Below are 14,702 nucleotides of genomic sequence, written 5' to 3' on the forward strand. Positions count from 1 at the left end.
TTTTGCCATTCCCTCTACTCTGCAGCATAAACACCTCAAATCTATCCAAAATAAAGCCTGACAACGGAATCGAGGCATCTAAAAAATATTCCAAATAGACAACTATCTCTGTGTAAAAAGATTTTGCCCTGGGAGGGGCACTCCCAAAAAGCATGGAAAAAGGAACCGGGAGTTTGCAGACATTTTGAGTCTTCTCAAGATGATGTTCTAAACTCAGCGTCAAGCTTAGTATGAGTAATACTTTGTCAGGAGTCAGAACAGTCTGAATATAACACATCAACAGTATCTGTGAAAAAAAAACACGTATCCCATCCTTGTGCTTTTCTTAACATGTGTGTGGCAGGTTGGGGAGAGTTGAAACCAGAAAGTCAAATATTTAAATCTCCGTAACTAGTCCCTACTCCTGTCATCGGTCCCAACTGGAAATGTTGTCATAAGTGCACAAGTATTGCTATACTGGAACAGACCGAAGGTCCATCAAGCCCAGCATCCTGTTTCCAACAGTGGCCAATCCAGGTCACAAATACCTGGCAGAACCCCAAAGAATAGCAAGATTCTAGAATCCTCAAGAAAAACAAGATTCCATGTAGAACCCCAAAGAACAGCAACATTCCATTCAGAATCCCAAGTACATAGGTATTGCCAAAGGTCCATCAAGCCCAGCATCCTGTTTCCAACAGTGGCCAATCCAGGTCACAAATACCTGGCAAGATCCCAAAAAAGTTCAATACATTGTATGCTATTTATCTTACAAATAAGCAGTGGATTTCCCCCAAGTCCATTTTAATAATGGCTTATGGACTTTTCTTTTAGGAAGCTATCCAAACCTTTTTTAAACCCCACTTAACTGCTTTTACCACATTCTCTGGCAACAAATTCCAGAGTTTAATAACACGCTGAGTGAAGAAATATTTTTGCCGATTTCTTGTAAAATTTACTACTTTGTAGCGTCATTGCGTGCCCCCTACTCCTAATATTTTTGGAAAGAGTAAACAAGCAATTCACGTCTACCTGTTCCACTCCGCTCATTATTTTATAGACCTCTATCGTATCTCCCCTGAGCGGTCTTTTCTCCAAGCTGAAGAGCCCAAGATGCTTCAGCCTTTCCCCTGTCCTCCACCCCAGCAGTCACCACCGTTGCATCTGTATTTCTCTTGCACCAGTGTCAGCAGCAGTGAAACGATATATAAGGTTTTTTTCTTTGTTCGGCTGTGAATTGCAGTGTTCAGTGAGTCACGTATGTGAACATTATCTGTTAGGTGTGTCCCAACAGAAGAAAGGTTGAAAACCACTGCCCTAAGAGAATACGGTCACATGGGAAATGCCACGAAAACCAGTCTTAGCGGTGAAGGAGAAAACTTCTATTATCAATGCAGTTGTGCTTATCAGTGCCGAGTGATTATTCTGTGAATCATGTGAAGAGAGAGATCTTTAGATACCAAGAAATGTGACCGAAAGAAATGGAAATATTTCCCATTCTAGTGGGTGCCGGCTGATCAAAAACTGAAGAAAGAGCAAGACTTTCAAAGAAAACACTGCAAAAGGCTACGGATGCAAAACCGAGATCTCTGTGTGATAAAATCTTAAAAGAGCTGAGTGATGATGCCGAAAGAGGAACAGCGGGAGAAACAGAAGTACAAGAAGAGAGAAGGACCGGTGAAGAAGCAGAAGGGCGGCACACAACGGCAGCAGGAGGTGGTTATGGGTGACAGGAAAAGGTGCAGCTTAGGGAGAGAGAGAGCGATGTCAGACAGGAAAGGAGCAGAATGAAATAAAGAGGCAGCACAACCAGTGTATGGTAGGGGAGCAGCACAGGAGAAGCAGCATTGTAAGACAGACCAGGAAGACGAAAGGCAGAAAGAGAGCAGGAGATTTGGCCTTTGATCTCCTGGTCAACACGGAGACTGATATGTGTGCTGGGGTCAAATGGAAAAGCCTAAGGGAGGAAGTTATCAACATGGGCTGCCATTAGCAGGGTTATTTTACTAAGCCGCGTAAGTGTCTACACACGCCCAACGCACGCCAAAATGGAGTTACTGCCTGACTACCATGTGGCTCTTGTGGTAATTTCATTTTTGGCTCATGTCCGATACACGTGTCTGAAAAATAATTTTTTATTTTTGGATGTGCATTTGACGCACGTAGGTCATTACTGCCCGGTTACCGCATGAGTCTTTACCACCAGGTCAACGGCTGGCGGTAAGGTCTCAGACCCAAAATGGACACGCAGCAATTTTCATTTTGCCACATATCATTTTTGGCAAAAAGTTTTTAAAAGGCATTTTTTTACAGGCGCACTGAAAAATAGATTGGCACGCACCCAAAACTCATGCCTACAATACTGCAAGCCATTTTTCAACGTGCCTTTGTAAAAGGACCCCTAGTTCCTAATAACCCAGGTTAATAGTAAAATAACCTGGCTTAATGATCGCCCACCTTGATATCTGCCCCTCCCCCGACAGTTAGTTAAAATTGACACGCAGAATAAAAAGCATGGGAAGTAAAATCAACAATACCATAAAAGAACCACCTTTTAATATTACAGATATAAATTGGATATATTATTGTGCAGCAAGAATAGCTTCTGAGAGAATCCTAGCAACAAAGATGCAAGACCAGAGGAAAAAGGGAAAAAAATGTATCAAAGGAAAAATAAAATCACTGTGAGTATCTCAAAGGATCAGAATTGATTATCCCATACTACAATCCTATGTGGGTTACAAGTAAACATACACAAACCAAAACAATCCACTCTGCAAATATATTGACTCTTATCTTAATATGCCTCTTCCATTGTGGGTGTCAGTGGTTGCTGACCACCCCCAGAATTAAACGAACTCCTTCACTGTGTCCAGGGGTCATTTGTATTGTGATTGACACCCCCAATTGTTTTGAAATGTTGGCGCCAATTGCCAAAGTCAATGAGAAAGCTCCAGAACATTAAGCTGAAATATGCTGCATTAACAAAAGACCTTAAATTCAGATTTCTAAGTAGAGGGGGCTGGAATGTAATTTTTGTTCAGAATGATACAAACAGTTTCCAGATTTCTGATCTGACGAACATAAGAGTAGCCATACTGGGTTAGGTGAATGGTCCATCTAGCCCAGTATCCTGTTTCCAAACAGTGGCCAATCCAGGTCACAAGTACCTGGCAGAAACCCAAATAGTAGCAACATTCCTTGCTACCAATCCCAGAGCAAGCAGTTGCTTCCCATGTCTGTCTCAATAGCAGACTATGGATTTTTCTTCCAGGAACTTGTCCAAACCTTCTTTAACCCCAGATACACTAACTGCTGATACCACATCCTCCAGCAAAAAGTTCCAGAACGTAACAATTCGTTGAGTGAAAAAATATTTCCTCCTATTAGTTTTAAAACTATTTCCATATAACTTCCTCGAGTGTCCCCTAGTCTTTGTACTTTTGGAATGAGTAAAAAAAATCGATTTACTTCTACTCATTCTACACCACTCAGGATTTTGTAGACCTCAATCATGTCTCCCCTCATCCATCTCTTCTCCAAGCTGAAGAGCCCTAACCTCTTTAGCCTTTCCTGATACGAGAGGAGTTCCATCCCCTTTATCATTTTGGTCGCTGCTCTTTGAACTTTTTTTAATTACGATAAATCTTTTTAGAAATACGGCGTCCAGAACTGAATGCAATACTCAAGATGCAGATGCACCATGGAGTGATACAAAAGCATTATAGTTAGTATTTTCGGTCTTATTCACCATCCCTTTCCTAATAATTCCTAGCATCCTGTTTGATTTTTGGCCGCTGCTGCACACTGAGCATAAGATTTCACCATATTATCTATAACGACACCTAGATCTTTTTCTTGAGTGCTGACCCCCAAGGTGGACCCTAAAATCAGGTAACTATGATTTGGATTATTCTTTCCAATGTGCATCACCTTCATTTGTCCACATTAAATTTCATCTGCCATTTGGATGCCCAGCCTTCCAACTTACTAAGGTCTTCCTGCAATAATTCACAGTCCGCACATGTTTTAACAACCTTGAATAGTTTTGTATCATCTGCAAATTTGATCACCTCACTTGTCATTTCTATTTTCATATCATTTATAAATATAAGTGGCACCGGACCCAGTGCAGATCCCTGTGTCATCTGTGAATTTAATCACCTCAGTTGTTGTTCCAATTTCCATATCATTTATAAATATGTTAAATAGCACCAGTTCCAGCACTGATCCCTGCAGCACTCCACTGCTCACCCTCCCCCATTGACAGAAATTACCATTTAACCCTACCCTCTGTTTTCTGTCCAATAACCAATTCCTAATCCACAACAGAACCTCGCCTCCTATCCCATGACTCTTTAATTTTCTCAGGAGTCTCTCATGAGGAACTTTATCAAAAGCTTTCTGAAAATCTAGATACACTACATCAACCGGCTCACCTTTAGCCACATGTTTACTCACACCTACAAAGAAATGAAGTAAATTGGTGAGGCAAGACTTCCCTCGGCTGAACCCATGCTGACCCTGTCCCATTAAACCATGTTTGTCTACAGGTTCCATAATTTTATTCTCTAGAATTGTTTCCACTATTTTGCCTGGCATCGACGTCAGGCTTACCGATCTATAATTTCCCAGATCACCCCTAGAACCCATTTTTAAAAATCGGCATCACATTCGCCACCCTCCAATCTTCAGGTACTATGGACGATTTTACGACAGGTTACATATTACTAACAGCAGATCATTTCATGCTATTGAAAAAAATGTACTAAGTTAGTCCAACAAAAAAGGTATCATCTTATTTTCTTTTCTATGTTTTGTTATATTTTATTTCTATTTATTACCTTTAAAAGTGGACTCACATAGCACTTTACAAGTGAAAATCTGTGTTGTGAAAACAGAGCTGGAAAATCTGAAAATAATGGCCCAGATCTCTCTCCATAGGCGTGGAAGATCCCATTTCACTCTCCTCGAGAAACCAGGATATCATTTCCCTTTCTATGACTAAGACCCTTATCTCACTCAACCTTCCCCAGAGTGTGACCGTTCCCTCACCTCATCCTGAGGGAACACCACAACAGTATCCCTCCCTGAAATAAGACTCCTCCACCCCACTCTGAGGAAACAGTACACACTTTCCCCACCTTTGCTAACAGAACAAGACCTCCCACTCCACCATGAGAACAGTACAACCTTTCCCTCACTCCACCCTAACGGAACAACACAACATTCCCCATCCATGGAGTAAGACCCTCCTCCCACCTCACCATGAGAGAACAGCTTATCCCCTCTCTCTTTTGTTCTCCTGTATCAGATTCCCCACCTCGTTTATACTGCAATATCATCATACCCTCATCTCCCTCCCATTGCAATAACAGCCCCCCCCCCCCCCCCCCCGCACACACAGTACTTAACCCACAGTAAGGGAATAGGGAACACATCTAACCCTAGAGTGAGACTGTAACTCCTGACACCTATCCCAATGGAACAGAGAACCTTACCTCCTCCCTTAATGGTCAGACCCCACTACCTCACCCTCATCTTTAGGGAACAGAAGATGCTCTCTCCTCTACTTGAATGAGACCCTTCCACCTCACCATCAGGGAGCAGAATACATTCCACTCCTCCTCCCATCTCCAGTGACATACCTCACCCTCAACCTTACCCTAAGTAATAGAACATATTTCTTCCCCTCCCAGTTAGAGCCCCCCATCACCCTTCCCCCAGCACGAGGGAAAAGAACACACTCTCCTCCATCCACTGTGAACCTTCTCCAACTCACCTTCATCTTAAAGAATAGAACAAACTCCCCCTCTCCCCAGTGAGACCCTCCATCTCTTCCTTAGGGAACAGAAGAAAGTCTCCTTCCCTCCCCAGTGGGACCTTTCAACTCACCCTGACAGAACTTGATCAACCCCCATGAGATCCTCCAACCCACCCTAAGAGAACAGATCAAACTCCCCTCCCCCATGAGACCCTCCAACTCACCCTGAGGGAACATGACAATGACAACCCCTCCCAGTGAGATACTCCAACTCACCCTGAGGGAACAGAACAACCCCCCCCCCCCTGTGAGACCCTCCAACTCACCCTGAGGGAACATGACACTGACAACTTCAACCCCCCCCCCCAGTAAGATCCTCCAACTCATCCTGAGGGAACATGACAATGACAACCCCCCCCCCCCCAGTGAGATCCTCCAACTCACCTTGAGGGAACATGACAGTGACACCCCCAGTGAGATCCTCCAACACACCCTAAGGGAACAGAACAACCCCCCCCCCCCCATGAGACCCTCCAACTCACCCTGAGGGAATAGAACTCCCCCCCGTGAGACCCTCCAACTCACCCTGAGAGAACATGACACTGACAACCCCCCCCCCCCCCGCCCCAGTGAGATCCTCCAACTCATCCTTAGGGAACATGACAATGACAACCCCACCCAGTGGGATCCTCCAACTCACCCTGAGGGAACAGAACAACACCCCCCCCATGAGACCCTCCAACTCACTCTGGTGGAACATGACAACCCCAACACCCCCCCCCCCCCCCAGTGAGATCCTCCAACTCATCCTGAGGGAACATGACAACACCCCCCCCCCCCGTGAGACCTTCCAACTCACCCTGGTGGAACATGACAACCCCAACACCTCCCCCCCAATGAGACCCCCAACTTACTCTGAGGGAACATGACAATGACAACCCCAAACCTCCTCAGTGAGATCCTCCAACTCACTCTGAGGGAACAGAATAACCCCCTCCCCAGTGAGACCCTCCATGGGGGAACATGACAAACTCCACCTTCTCCCCAGTGAGACCCTCTAACTCACTGTGAGGAAACAGAACAACCCCCCCCCCCCCCCCGTGAGATCCTCCAACTCAGCCTGAGGGAACATGACAACCCCAACCTCTCCCACCCAGTTAGACCCTCCAAGTTGCCCTGGGGGTACATGACAACCCCTCCCCCCCAGTGAGAACGTTGAACTCACTCTGCTGGAACAGAACCCCCACAGAGAGACCTTCCAACTCACCCTGAGGATACAGACCAAATTCCCCTCCCTCCCCAGGAGACCCTCCAACTCACCCTGAGGAAACAGAACAACCCCCCTCATAAGATCCTCCAACTCACCCTGAGGGAACATGACAGTGACAACCCCAACCCCCCCAGTGAGATCCTCCAATTCACCCAGAGGGAACAGAACTCCCCTCCCCCCCCCCCCGTGAGACCCTCAAACATCCTGGGGGAACATGAAAACCCCAATCCCTCCCCCCCCAGTGAGACCCTCCAACTCACTCTGAGGAAACAGAATAACCTCCTCCCCAGTGAGATCCTCACAGAACAGAACAACCCCCCCTCCTGAGAGACCTTCCAACTTACCCTGAGGGTACAGAAGAAATTCCCCCTTTGTCTGCAGTTAAACCCTCCATGTCACCCTGAGGAACCAGAACAAACTCCCTCCTCTGTCCCTGCATAACCCTCCATTTCTTCCTGAGAGAACAGAACAAACGTATAGTTTGAATCCCTTTCCTCTGCAGTCTCTCTCTCTTTCATGTGGTCACTGACCTCCTGAGTCCTTCCCTCTGAAGGAATCAGTACAGGAGCTTTGTGGCTTATGCCAGTTCCTTTTTGTAATGGAAAAGTTCCTGTTACCTGCCAAAGTGACCGAGGTAGTCAAAGAGTTTCTCACAGCTCTGAGTCATGGCTGGGGTCCTGTGCTTCTGTCTGTCTGTAGATCAGTCTCAGGGGCAGAGCACAGAGAGAAGTGGCTCAGCTGAGCCTGCTGGAGTGAATGAGGAAAGGGCAGGGGCTGACGTGAAAAGGAGTGTGGGGCACACTCAGAGGGGATAGGAGGGGAGGGGAGGGGGAGCTGCCTGAGCTCCAGCCTCAGCAAGACACAACATCCAGACTCAGCCTCAGGAATGTGACAGCTGCTGACTCTGGCACAGCATTCAAGAAAGAGTCGACACGCACGCCAAGGACAGCAACACAGACATTGCACAAGAAATATTCCTCTGCATAGCACGACCTGTAATTTCCCAAACTGTTCACACGCCCTGCTGCTCCTCCACTCACTGCAGCTGGAGCCAGTCCAGGCCAGCTGGAGGAAAAGATCTGGACAGGGCAACCCAGGCTGACCTGCCTGTGCCCATTCAGAGCCACATAGCTTCACTGGTGTGGTTCCAAAGTAATACATCCTAGTGGTCAAGGTAAAAAGACAGAGGGAGGTGAGTTAGTATAAAGTTACAGGGACCAATATCTTCCTTGTATTCAGTGTCACTGTCCAGATGGTGACAGTGACTCTTTGGACATATCATTAGCAGCGACTGGGAATCAATGTTACGGTGACCTGGGGTTTCTGGAAATGGAAATTGGAAAGACGGTGTACGTTACATGAGGCTGGCGTAGTAAAGGCTTTGTGGGGGTGGGTGGGGAGAGAAACAGGACACCATTAAAGATCAGCAATTGACAGCTGAACTAGTAAATGCTATGTCTGTTCAGGTTCAGGTTGTAAAGAGCAAATACTGAGGAAACTTCAAACAGCCCAGAACACAGCAGCCAGACTCATCTTCGGAAAACAAAAATACGAAAGTGCCAAACCCTTACGAGAGAAGCTACACTGGCTCCCACTCAAGGAACGCATTACTTTTAAAGTATGCACATTAGTCCACAAAATCATTCACGGTGAAGCCCCAGCTTACATGTCTGACTTAATAGACCTACCACCCAGAAACGCTAAAAGATCATCCCGAACTTTCCTCAACCTTCACTTCCCTAATTGCAAAGGCATAAAATACAAAACGCTGCACGCATCAACCTTTTCTTATATGAGCACGCAATTCTGGAATACACTACCACGCAACCTGAAAACGATCTACGAACTAACCAACTTCCGCAAATCATTGAAAACTCATCTCTTTGTAAAATTTACTGAAAGGATCAAAACACATGAAGTCCACACACACTGTTAGTAATGCAACAATACACTCCCTTCTGAATTTCCCATCCCCCGTAATTTCACCACATTTATACCTCTAATCACAGAAAAATGTTATACCGAATGTTCTCCTACTATTGTTTAGCTGCCCTGTCAGTTTCCCGTTATTTCTCTCCATTGTTCCATGGTTCTTCTCCATTGTTCTATTCCCTTAACGATACTTTGACTTGTTTTCGCATAACTCCTCACAATGTAATCCATAACCAAGTTGTAACAAACTGTATTTCCACCCTTCACAATGTATTGTAAGCCACACTGAACCCGCAAATAGGTGGGAAAATGTGGGATACTAATGCAATAAATAAATAAGGTCTCACTTTTTATACAATGTGGTTCTGGGCAATAAACTGGATTTATTTACCACCTTTTTGAAGAAATTCACCCAAGGCAGCAAGAATAAGTCAAAGGCAATAGAGAATTATAGCAGTAAACATATTCAAATAACAGTACACATTATGGCATAGTACAATGTTTACAAAAATAGCAATCTAGGGTATACTGTTTAATACCAGAGTACTGGCTCACAGTTATTACATACACAAGATACTCCTTACACAATCAATATTTTTAACTTGTTTATTGATCATATATGCCTATGACATACAACCACCCTAGGCACTCATGGTCTTGGCCAAGATGATATTCTGAGAGCTCGGTGGATTTAAAAGGACTTTTTTTTTAACTGAAGTGGATATATTTGTATACGGCACCTTGGTAGCTGGTCCCTGGCTGAAATGATCCTCAAGGACACGGTTCTCAAGAAATTTCTAAAAGTGTGAATGGAAGGTTCAAGATTCTATGGGCACTTTGGCAGAGTGGAGAGCAGTGCCTCAATGATATCATAGAGTTGGAGATGGAGTAAAGACTAATCTGTATTGTTTTGTAAAAAGCATGTGTTTGGCATTGAAAAGCCTTGCGTTAATTAACTAATTAGAAGTGACAGCAGTAGTCATTGGAGATTGATAGGAACTGTGTGTTTGAGTGGAAGCGGCGAGTGACCGTGAGTGCCTAGGGTGGTTGTATGTGATAGGCATATATGATCAATAAACGAGTTAAAAACATTGATTGTGTAAGGAGTATCTTGTGTATGTAATAGTACAATGTTTCCCAAGTCCAGTCCTGGAGTACCCCTTGCCAGTCAGATTTTCAGGATATCCTTCACAGAGAAAGTACCTGTATATAACGTGTACAACACTGCATATGTCTAGTAGCACTATAGAAATGATTAGTAGTAGTAGTACGAGTAGTAGAGAGGTATTAGCCCCAGGATGAGGTGTGTCGGCAGAAGGGAAGGGGGGGGAAGAGGCACAAAGAAGAGATGCTGGGCATGGAAGGAGCATAAGAACAAAGACATAGAGGGGAGATGCTGGATGGAGAAGGGATGGGGACACAGAGAGGGATGGATAGGAACCCAGAAGGCAGATTCTGAATATGGGGAGAGAAAAGGGACCAGGGCACAGAAGGAAGATGCTGGACAGACAAGGATGAAGACGTGTCATGCCGCCTTACTGTGGTGGTGCATTCCCGCTGCAGGTGGCTTTCTCCTTGCGGTGCATTTTCTTCCTGCCACAAGAGGCCTCATCCTCAGGTGTTCTCGTTAGAAGTCAGGTCAGGCAGCATTCCAAGCAGAGTCCGAATCCATTTAAGCAACCTGCAAATCAGGGCCGGTCTTTGCAATTGCAGGGCCCTGTGCAGACCAGTTCAGTGGGGCCCCTCCCCGGCTCCTTGCCTAGCCTGCCCCCAGCTAGCCCCACCCCTTATGACAAGACATTTAAAAAAATATCCCCACCAGGGGATGTATTATCCTTTCGCACCGAGGATATATCTCCAAATGTTGCCCGGGAGGGAAAGGTTAGGACAGCTGTTGTACTTGGTGATTCGATCATTAGGCATATAGATAGCTGGGTGGCTGGTGGACGTGAGGATCGCCTGGTGACTTGCCTGCCTGGTGCGAAGGTGGCGGACCTCACGCGTCACCTAGATAGGATTTTATATAGTGCTGGGGAGGAGACGGCTGTCTTGGTACATGTGGGTACTAATGACATAGGAAAATGTGGGAGAGAGGTTCTGGAAGCAAAATTTAGGCTCTTAGGTAGAAAGCTGAAATCCAGATCCTCCAGGGTAGCATTTTCTGAAATGCTACCTGTGCCACGCGCAGGGCCCAAGAGACAGGCAGAGCTCCAGAGTCTCAATGCGTGGATGAGACGATGGTGCAGGGAGGAGGGCTTTAGATTTGTTAGGAACTGGGCAACATTCTGGGGAAGGGGGAGCCTATTCCGAAAGGATGGGCTCCATCTTAACCAGAGTGGGACCAGGCTGCTGGCATCGGCGTTTAAGAAGGAGATAGAGCAGCTTTTAAACTAGAAATGGGGGGAAGGCCGACAGTCGCTCAAAAGAGCATGGTTCGGGATAAGGTATCTTTCAAAGATATCACCATAACAGGGAAGATAGAGTATCCTGATAGTGAGGTTGCAAAAGAGATTGTAGTAGATCGGGTATCTTTAAATAACAATAAAAATCAGACAAAAGATTGCCAATTAATACTGTCAAGTACTAAGCATGATGTACTTAGGAACAACAAACATAGTTTGAAATGTCTATATGCGAATGCCAGGAGCCTAAGAAATAAGATGGGGGAGTTGGAATATATTGCACTAAATGAAAAATTAGATATAATAGGCATCTCTGAGACCTGGTGGAAGGAGGATAACCAGTGGGACACTGTCATACCGGGGTACAAATTATATCGTAGTGATAGGGTGAATCGGATTGGTGGAGGGGTAGCATTGTATATTAACGAGAGCCTTGAATCAAATAGATTGAAAATTCTGCAGGAAACAAAACACTCCTTGGAATCACTGTGGATTGAAATTCCATGTGCAAAGGGGAAAAGGATAGTGATAGGAGTGTACTACCGTCCGCCTGGCCAGGACGAACAGACGGATGCGGAAATGTTAAAGGAAATCAGGGACGCAAACAAACTGGGCAACACAATAATAATGGGGGATTTCAATTACCCGCATATAGACTGGGTTAATGTAACATCTGTACACGCAAGGGACATAAGATTTCTTGATGAAATCAAGGACAGCTTCATGGAACAGCTAGTTCAGGAGCCGACAAGAGAAGGAAAAATACTAGACTTAGTCCTTAGTGGTGCTCATGATCTAGTGCAGGGGGTAACGATACGAGGGCCGCTTGATAACAGTGATCATAATATGATCGGTTTTGATATTGGCATTGAAGGAAGTGAAACTAGGAAATCAAGTACGCTAGCGTTTAACTATAGAAAAGGTGATTACGACAAAATGAGAAAAATGGTGAAAAAAAGACTGAAAGGAGCAGCTCGCAGAGTAAAAAACTTGCATCAGGCGTGGATGCTGTTTAAAAACACCATCCTGGAGGTTCAGGACAAATATATTCCACGTATTAGAAAAAAGGGAAAAAAGACTAAACGTCAGCCGGCGTGGCTAAACAGTAAGATAAAGGAAATCATTAGAGCCAAAAAACAATCCTTCAGAAAGTGGAGAAGAGAACCAACTGAAAGTAACAGGATAGATCATAAGGAATGCCAAGCCAAATGCAAAGCGGAGATAAGGAGGGCAAAAAAGGACTTTGAGAAGAAATTAGCGTTGGAAGCAAAAATACATAGTAAAAATTTTTTTAGATACATTAAAAGCAGGAAACCGGCCAAAGAGTCGGTTGGGCCGCTGGACGAAAATGGTGTTAAAGGGGCGATCAAGGAGGACAAAGCCGTAGCGGAGAAATTAAATGAATTCTTTGCTTCGGTCTTCACCGAGGAGGATTTGGGGGGGACACCGGTGCCGGAAAGAATATTTGAAGCGGGGGAGTCGGAGAAACTAAACAAATTCTCTGTAACCTTGGAGGATGTAATGGGTCAGTTCAGCAAGCTGAAGAGTAGTAAATCACCGGGACCTGATGGTATTCATCCCAGAGTATTAATAGAACTAAAAAATGAACTTGCGGAGCTACTGTTAGAAATATGCAATCTGTCCCTAAAATCGAGTGTAGTACCGGAAGACTGGAGGGTAGCCAATGTTACTCCGATTTTAAGAAGGGTTCCAGAGGAGATCCGGGAAATTATAGACCGGTGAGTCTGACGTCGGTGCCGGGCAAGATGGTGGAGGCTATTATTAAGAATAAAATTGCAGAGCATATACAAAAACATGGACTGATGAGACAAAGTCAGCACGGATTTAGTGAAGGGAAGTCTTGCCTCACCAATCTAATGCATTTTTTTGAGGGGGTAAGCAAACATGTGGACAATGGGGAGCCGGTTGATATTGTATATCTGGATTTTCAGAAGGCGTTTGACAAAGTGCCGCACGAAAGACTCCTGAAGAAATTGCAGAGTCATGGAATCGGAGGTAGGGTATTATTATGGATTAAGAACTGGTTGAAAGATAGGAAGCAGAGAGTAGGATTGCGTGGCCAGTATTCTCAGTGGAGGAGGGTAGTTAGTGGGGTCCCGCAGGGGTCTGTGCTGGGTCCGTTGCTTTTTAATGTATTTATAAATGACCTAGAGATGGGAATAACTAGTGAGGTAATTAAATTCGCCGATGACACAAAATTATTCAGGGTCGTCAAGTCGCAGGAGGAATGTGAACGATTACAGGAGGACCTTGCGAGACTGGGAGAATGGGCGTGCAAGTGGCAGATGAAGTTCAATGTTGACAAATGCAAAGTGATGCATGTGGGTAAGAGGAACCCGAATTATAGCTACGTCTTGCAAGGTTCCACGTTAGGAGTTACGGATCAAGAAAGGGATCTGGGTGTCGTCGTCGATGATACGCTGAAACATTCTGCTCAGTGTGCTGCTGCGGCTAGGAAAGCAAATAGAATGTTGGGTGTTATTAGGAAGGGTATGGAGTCCAGGTGTGCGGATGTTATAATGCCGTTGTATCGCTCCATGGTGCGACCGCACCTGGAGTATTGTGTTCAGTACTGGTCTCCGTATCTCAAAAAAGATATAGTAGAATTGGAAAAGGTACAGCGAAGGGCGACGAAAATGATAGTGGGGATGGGACGACTTTCCTATGAAGAGAGGCTGAGAAGGCTAGGGCTTTTCAGCTTGGAGAAGAGACGGCTGAGGGGAGATATGATAGAAGTGTATAAAATAATGAGTGGAATGGATCGGGTGGATGTGAAGCGACTGTTCACGCTATCCAAAAATACTAGGACTAGAGGGCATGAGTTGAAGCTACAGTGTGGTAAATTTAAAACGAATCGGAGAAAATTTTTCTTCACCCAACGTGTAATTAGACTCTGGAATTCGTTGCCGGAGAACGTGGTACGGGCGGTTAGCTTGACGGAGTTTAAAAAGGGGTTAGATAGATTCCTAAAGGACAAGTCCATAGACCGCTATTAAATGGACTTGGAAAAATTCCGCATTTTTAGGTATAACTTGTCTGGAATGTTTTTACGTTTGGGGAGCGTGCCAGGTGCCCTTGACCTGGATTGGTCACTGTCGGTGACAGGATGCTGGGCTAGATGGACCTTTGGTCTTTCCCAGTATGGCACTACTTATGTACTTATGTACTTATGTACTTATGCTGGGGGGACCTGAGCCTCAGAGGACTCTGCCCACTCCCTTTCTCTCCCTCCCTTGCCCCTACCAAAGGGGCACCCTGAGTCTCAGAGGATGCTGCCCTCTCTCCCTCCTGAACCTCAGGGTGCCATGCTGTGCAATGTCCTCCTCTCCCCACC

General features: G+C 45.3%; 1 protein-coding gene across 2 annotated transcripts in view; it reads right to left on the minus strand.

Moving 5' to 3' along the window:
• Nucleotides 1-10,650, minus strand: part of LOC115467337 (solute carrier family 22 member 16-like) — a 108,089-nt gene extending 97,439 nt beyond the window's left edge. The window contains exon 1 of one of the 2 annotated variants that reach the window (XM_030199211.1): nucleotides 10,485-10,650. In XM_030199211.1, the coding sequence (XP_030055071.1) occupies nucleotides 10,485-10,531 (47 nt within the window). In that variant the 5' untranslated portion in view covers nucleotides 10,532-10,650. Of the gene's footprint in view, nucleotides 1-7,630; nucleotides 7,859-10,484 lie in introns of those variants that run through there. The other variant, XM_030199210.1, reaches the window with a different exon arrangement.
• Between the last annotated feature and the right edge of the window lie 4,052 nt (nucleotides 10,651-14,702).

The sequence above is a fragment of the Microcaecilia unicolor genome, chromosome 3, assembly GCF_901765095.1.
Source record: "Microcaecilia unicolor chromosome 3, aMicUni1.1, whole genome shotgun sequence".
Classification (NCBI taxonomy): domain Eukaryota; kingdom Metazoa; phylum Chordata; class Amphibia; order Gymnophiona; family Siphonopidae; genus Microcaecilia; species Microcaecilia unicolor.